Here is a 6,000-nt window from a genome sequence, read left to right as displayed (position 1 = left end):
TGAACATCCATGGTTCTGAGTGCAAAATTACAGCACTGGACTAACAGGAGATATTTATACAGGACCATAATATACCAGGGATAATAAAAAGAAAAGCAATGAGCCATATGAACAATCACTTAACCAATTATTCTTTCCCCACACCAACATGGACTCTCTTTCTCAGCGGAAATGACACTAGCCAAATACATACCAGCAAAGATACCTCAGTCTCATTTTTGCTTTACTTACTAAATCCTTGGCATTCAGAGAGACATCATCCCACCAGGGGGACACAAAGTCATATTCACAGTTCAGGATTCTCTTAAACATGTACTGATCTCCCCTTTCATCATAAAATGGTTCAAAGCCACAAAGTCTGCAAGGATAAAAAAGAAATAAATTTATCAAAAATTAATTAGTCTTGGGTTGCTACAAACAGTTCCTGGTATTATCTTTCCTTACTTTGTGTCTTGTGCACCACTTTGGGAAACCAGACCTGGACGTACTTACAAACTCCTAATTTTACAGAGCAGAGAAAAATGTGTAACTGTAAGAATGTTTAAATTCTACATGCCAATAAATATTTTCTATCAGCTCTTCGCTCTGCTGGTCTCAGGCCGAGTCCCTTGCGCTGTTAGTCATTCCTCAGCCTGAAACCTTTGCTCATCCCTGCTCTCTGTGAGTTTCCTCCAGCTGTGTGCCTTTTTGAAGTGGGTGCAAACACCATTCAGTGTGGGCACACCATGGAGTTGCAAATTAGCGTAATGATGTCTGCTATGTTAATCTCCATTTCTTTGCTAACAATTCCTGACCCTGGATCTGCTTTTTTTGGATTATTTACAAGCACAGAGTTAACATTTTCATAGATCAATTATCTGAATCCCTGTAAGTCTTTTCTGAGGGATAGGAATTAGCTGAGGAACCACATTTCACCTGTGAAGTTAGAAGTTTTTATATTTCCAATTAGGACTGTTTTTTGGTTATGTTCCTCACTGTACATTCTTTCATCATATCATCCACAAAATGTAAAAATCTTCACCAGGTTTTAATAATCAGCCCTCATCTTCACTTAGGTAACCTACATATTATCAAGAATTTTGAAATCTCATTAATGACTGCATTTATGAATATATTGAGTAACACGGATCCACACCCTGCCCTGGGGAACGCAAACTCATAGAAGTGTTTTCCATTTATATAATGTCCTTTTTTGTTGCTTCATTGCACTTTAATCATGCCTGCACACATAATCAGATGTTCTGAAGTGAATTTCCTATTCAACCAATAAGCATTCCGTGCTAAACAGAAAGTCTATCTGCTACTCTGCCTCCAGAAAATGCAACAAGCAACGAGATGATGATGAGAAAACAGCAGCAGACCATAAAGAAGTCAGCAACAAATCTAGAAAATTTAACCTTACGTTTTAACTTGGTTTTATGTTTTTAAACCCAATCAGTGTGCTTACTGTCCTGAAAAAGGAGACAGATGTTCAAGGAAGAAATGTGGTTTGGGGAGTGGTGTGTAGCCGCGGGTGGAACAGCTGCATCACTTCGCACTACTGAAGAGGAGAAAACCTCCACTGTAAGCACATTCTGGGCACGTTAGTGACTTCCAAGTCTGGCAGAGATGAATTAAAAACACATGGATCCAGCCTCCAAATACCATGTGCTTCAGTAGGTGGGAGAGGTCACAGTCCCTCTGCTGCTCCCCCCGCATTTGCCTGCTTCTCCCACCACCATTTCTGAGCTTGCTTCAGGTCGGACCAATCCCCATGGAGCACCTTTGCTGAGCAGGGCTGTTGGGCCACTAACTGGTTCAGCCAAAACTGGCTTCTGCATACCAGGTCACTGATGCCATACAGTGAGACCATGCTTAATGCTTGCTGTGAGTGTGTTGGAAGACTTCGAAGTGATTCTCTATTTACTCCTGAAAATATTTTCATTGTAACTCATTACAGTCACCTATTGTTGTCTTATTAACAATTTCTATGGATACGCTTCTACCTAAAAAAAAAAAATTTCCTTTTCAGCAGACAGATATTTCGCTACATGCCAAATTAGATGAATAAAACTAGAGGTGTGATTTCAAATTAGATAAACCAGGGTAAGACCCAGCATGGCTGCTCTTGATTTCATTTTATTATGAAATTTCATTTTACTATGCTGATCCATTTCAGATCAATTATCTACCAAACAAAGAAAAATCAGTGTAAACAGCTTCAAAATCAATTAGAAATGGCCAGACAGTGTTTTGTCCCCTTTTAAGTAAGTTAGGAAAAAAACACCTGTAACTAAATCCATGCAATTTTGACTACAGGCAAAGCCTCTGTTATTTGTTGACCACTATCTGCATCTCAGACGTGCAGCAGCATTTCTAACCTGCTGCAGGAATGCAAAAGGACCGGTCCTCTTTGCTGTTAAAACTGTAAATGTGGCTTCCCTGGAATTATGACAGTTATCATCAATAAGTCTTAATATAATTTGCCTCAGGAATAAGAGCTCCATTAAAATACGTGTCAAAGTTTTTCTTAATCACGTGGTAAGTCCACTTTGTATTGGTGAGAACACACAGTTTTATGCACATCTTCTGTAGCATGGTAGTTAACTCTTACATCCACTCTATTTTGGAGGCACATGCAGCAATGCATTTTTTTGACTGTACATATGTGCATTTCCTCTAGTAAACTATGAGACTGAAGACATGCAACACCATCCTTTAGGCTGCAGGATTAATGGACTAGTTACCTGTACCTTTCTGGTCTCAGCTTCTAACCCATCAGAAACGTTGTTCTACAAAGCTTTAGACTCAATAGAAGAGTTTTAAATGTGGAATATCATTAAAGCTAAATGGAAGACATGGCCAAGTGGATTCGACTAGCACCCTTTTTGCCTGGCTTGTTCCTGTAGGTCAAATTGCATTTCAAGAGGGGAGGAGGAGAGGAAGGACAGAGGAAGAAGTAGAGGAGTATCTGTACTTGTGGTGTCCCATCCAGACCAGAAGCTCTCATGCTTGTGGTTACACCAGTGCAGAGGCTTAATGTGGCTTGGGAGCATCTCCTGAACAGCTGGAAGGTATGAAAGGCTACTTATAGCAAATGCCACTCCATATATTCAAAGAGGAATTTGCTGTACATTCTTGCTTGGAGCTTGCCTACACTTGAAAGCAAGTTCTGTGTTCAAGTTCTGCTTGCAAGCAAGGAAGGCACTCAGTCTGAAGTACAACAGCTATCCCTCAATCGTTGAAAAACTAGGCAAGCCCATAGCACCTCTCCTATTTCAGGGGCAACCTGATGGCAAATTTCACACCTTCCTGCCTCGCAGGGACCGCTTGAACTGACAAGAAATGATCACCTGGCAGGCAACATCTGATCTTCTACAGACTTGGACCAGGCCTTGAGACAAAGGTTCACATTTTAAAAGGAGCAGATAACAAAATGGTAAATAGGAATATTGTGGCCTATTATTTATGGGCACCCGAAAAGAGAGCTGTGACTTATTTGAAGCGTATCTACAGAACAAAAGATATTTTCTGGTATTTCCATCAGACTGTACTTTTACTATAAACTCTAGAAAATATAATTCTTTCTTTGCAAAAGACATACAGAAAATAATTGCATTATTATACACTGTGCTTGCTGGACACAGTTAATGAGTCCTAGAAGCAGAAAGAAAATGGTCCAGATGTATAAAGTCCTCCTTATCTTTAATGTGTACATGTAAAATCCCGTTTTCTTCCCATAAAAAGCATCCTGCCTCTATCGTATACAACTACACAAGCCAGCTTAGCATTGTTGTTGCCAAGGGAATAAATGAAGTTATTTATTCTCCCATAAAGAGAAGTGTCAATACATCAGATACAATTTTCCCTTCTCACTAATCTTCCTTTGGAAGATTCCATTGATACAAAAAAATAATTACAATGCTTACCAGTTGAATTAGGACTAGCCATACTAAGATGCAGGCACAAGTGCCTACCTTTAAACACAACTGTGTGAAAATTTTGGTCAATAGTTGCAACTTCAACTGTGTGAAATATGTATGGCCAGCATCACTCACACCCCCGCTGTCAACAGTGTCTCTGGTTACCCTGTAGGAAGTGGAACACTTCAACAGGAATCATTTAACCCATTGGACTGATTTGCAGACAGAGTCCAGGCAGTTCCCTGGCTTGAGATGCTGTGAGACACCAAGACTGATGTGCTGCCTGTGACTGACACAGAAGGGGCAGCTGCATTTGGGAATATTCACAGGCACTGTGAAACTACTGCAAGCACCTTGACTTCTCCTTCTGGAGCTGAAAAGCTACTTAGGATCATAGTATACCTCAGAGTTTGTGTGACTGAGAAAAAAGCCATATGATGCTTTCTGATGCTCCTATGCCTGCATTTTTGCTTTCAGAAACTTCGCTGCTATTCATTCACGTTAATAGCACAATTCTGCACAGACCTTGCTGCTGTTCAGGAATAAGTGTTGCATTTATCACACATATAACCTGACTGTTTTGCCATGCTCTAGGATTTGACTTACTTAAATAAGATTGGGAATATCATAATTAAAGTTTGGGATCTCATGTTTTCCAACGGCACAGCTCATAATGTCATAAAAACCTGCAGGTGCTCACAAACGAACCACTCCGTGGCACTGTCTGCACTTACAGGATGTAGGTGATAATCCCCAGAGACCACATGTCCACCTCAGGCCCGTAGGCACATCCCCGTAGTATCTCTGGTGCTGCAAATGATAAAACACTGGTCAATAAGATGAAAGTTGAATGCAGAAGTAACAGTCACAAAGTCAGTTTAAACTCCGTGCACACTCGTAAGTGTCTGTTAAAAAGTTAGGGCCTGCTCCTTTAAGTCTTTAATTAAGCAAATTAGGCAAATGATTCCCTTCACTGAGTATAAAGCAACAGAAGTTGTGTCCAAGCACAGCCAGAATAAAACGAAAAAGCAGACTTTGGCTTCAAATCGCTTTTTAGGTTTGTGAAAGGAAGCACAGGAAGATGCAGCAGCACTGGAGCTGCAATGTGACAAAGGAGGTGCTACGCCTACTTCAGTGTTTTACTTATTTTCTTGGTACTTTATTTGGGCTTTATTTTTGGTATTTTGTTTTAAGGAAAGACAAGAGCATTCCAGGCAGCTGCTTTTGCTATAGCGCAGAGCAGGTGGAAAATACAGGCAGTCTCAGGGGACACGGTAAAGAGGAGTTAACCTCTGCCCAAGCAGCTGACAGACAGACCTCGAGGAAAGCTGAGCAGACCGCTGTACCCCTCAGACAGTCATCTCTTGCTGTTGTGTGTGACTGAAAATGCACAGGGTTGCACACTCAAACTGCGACGTGCCTACCTTCAAGCAACCCTGGCCCCGCAGCCCCAGAGCTCGTAGCTCCACGCACCCTGGAGGTTTGCCTCCCACGGGGCAAAACTCCCCGGCAAAGCTCCTGAGGTGGCAGGATGAAAATGCCACGTCTCCAGAGGAGGAAATGGAAGGGCTTGATATTGGGGAGGCGAGACCCTTCCCTCCCCTCGCCTTTCGGACACAGACAAAAATACCCAACTAATTTGGAAAAAAATAATTAAAAAGACACGGCTAAGCCACGTATGAGTAGCCCTTCTCAGCAGCCCTTGTATCTGTATTAATACCCATCAGATGTACGGGATGCAGCACAGCCCCCGAGCCCACCAGCTCTATGATGCACTTGGGATGGCTGCCACATTTCTGGTGCCCAGGGGACCTGCCGCACCTACGCGCACCACCGCTGCAGCACGTACCCATCTCTTCCCCTCCCCGCATGACACTTTCACAGCCATGAGCAGCAGGGCCAAGAAGGGCTGGGGCTTCCCTAAATGTGTGAGAGCTCCCTGCTCAGCCTGAAGCTTTGGTTGCCCCTCCGGACTGATTCAGGCTGCCGGCATGCTCCTGTTTTGCTCCCAGCCTCCACTGGGAGGTCTCCGTTGGGCAGCTAGCTCTCCCAAGGAATGTGCTGCCACATCCCAAGGGAGCGAGGGTCCCCCAAGCAC

The 6,000-nt window shown here is 42.8% G+C and overlaps 1 protein-coding gene across 1 annotated transcript in view; it reads right to left on the bottom strand.

Annotated features, from left to right (window-relative positions):
* Positions 1-6,000, bottom strand: part of CAMK4 (calcium/calmodulin dependent protein kinase IV) — a 173,307-nt gene that overhangs the window by 7,264 nt on the left and 160,043 nt on the right. The window contains exons 8-9 of the mRNA XM_074569263.1: positions 4,637-4,712; positions 232-358 (exon numbers count right to left, since the gene is read on the bottom strand). Of these exons, the coding sequence (XP_074425364.1) occupies positions 232-358; positions 4,637-4,712 (203 nt within the window). The remainder of the gene's footprint in view (positions 1-231; positions 359-4,636; positions 4,713-6,000) is intronic.

Source organism: Larus michahellis, chromosome Z (assembly GCF_964199755.1).
Source record: "Larus michahellis chromosome Z, bLarMic1.1, whole genome shotgun sequence".
Classification (NCBI taxonomy): Eukaryota; Metazoa; Chordata; class Aves; order Charadriiformes; family Laridae; genus Larus; species Larus michahellis.
The sequence above is the reverse complement of the archived record's forward strand: the minus strand, read 5'-3'. Positions and strand labels throughout refer to the sequence as shown.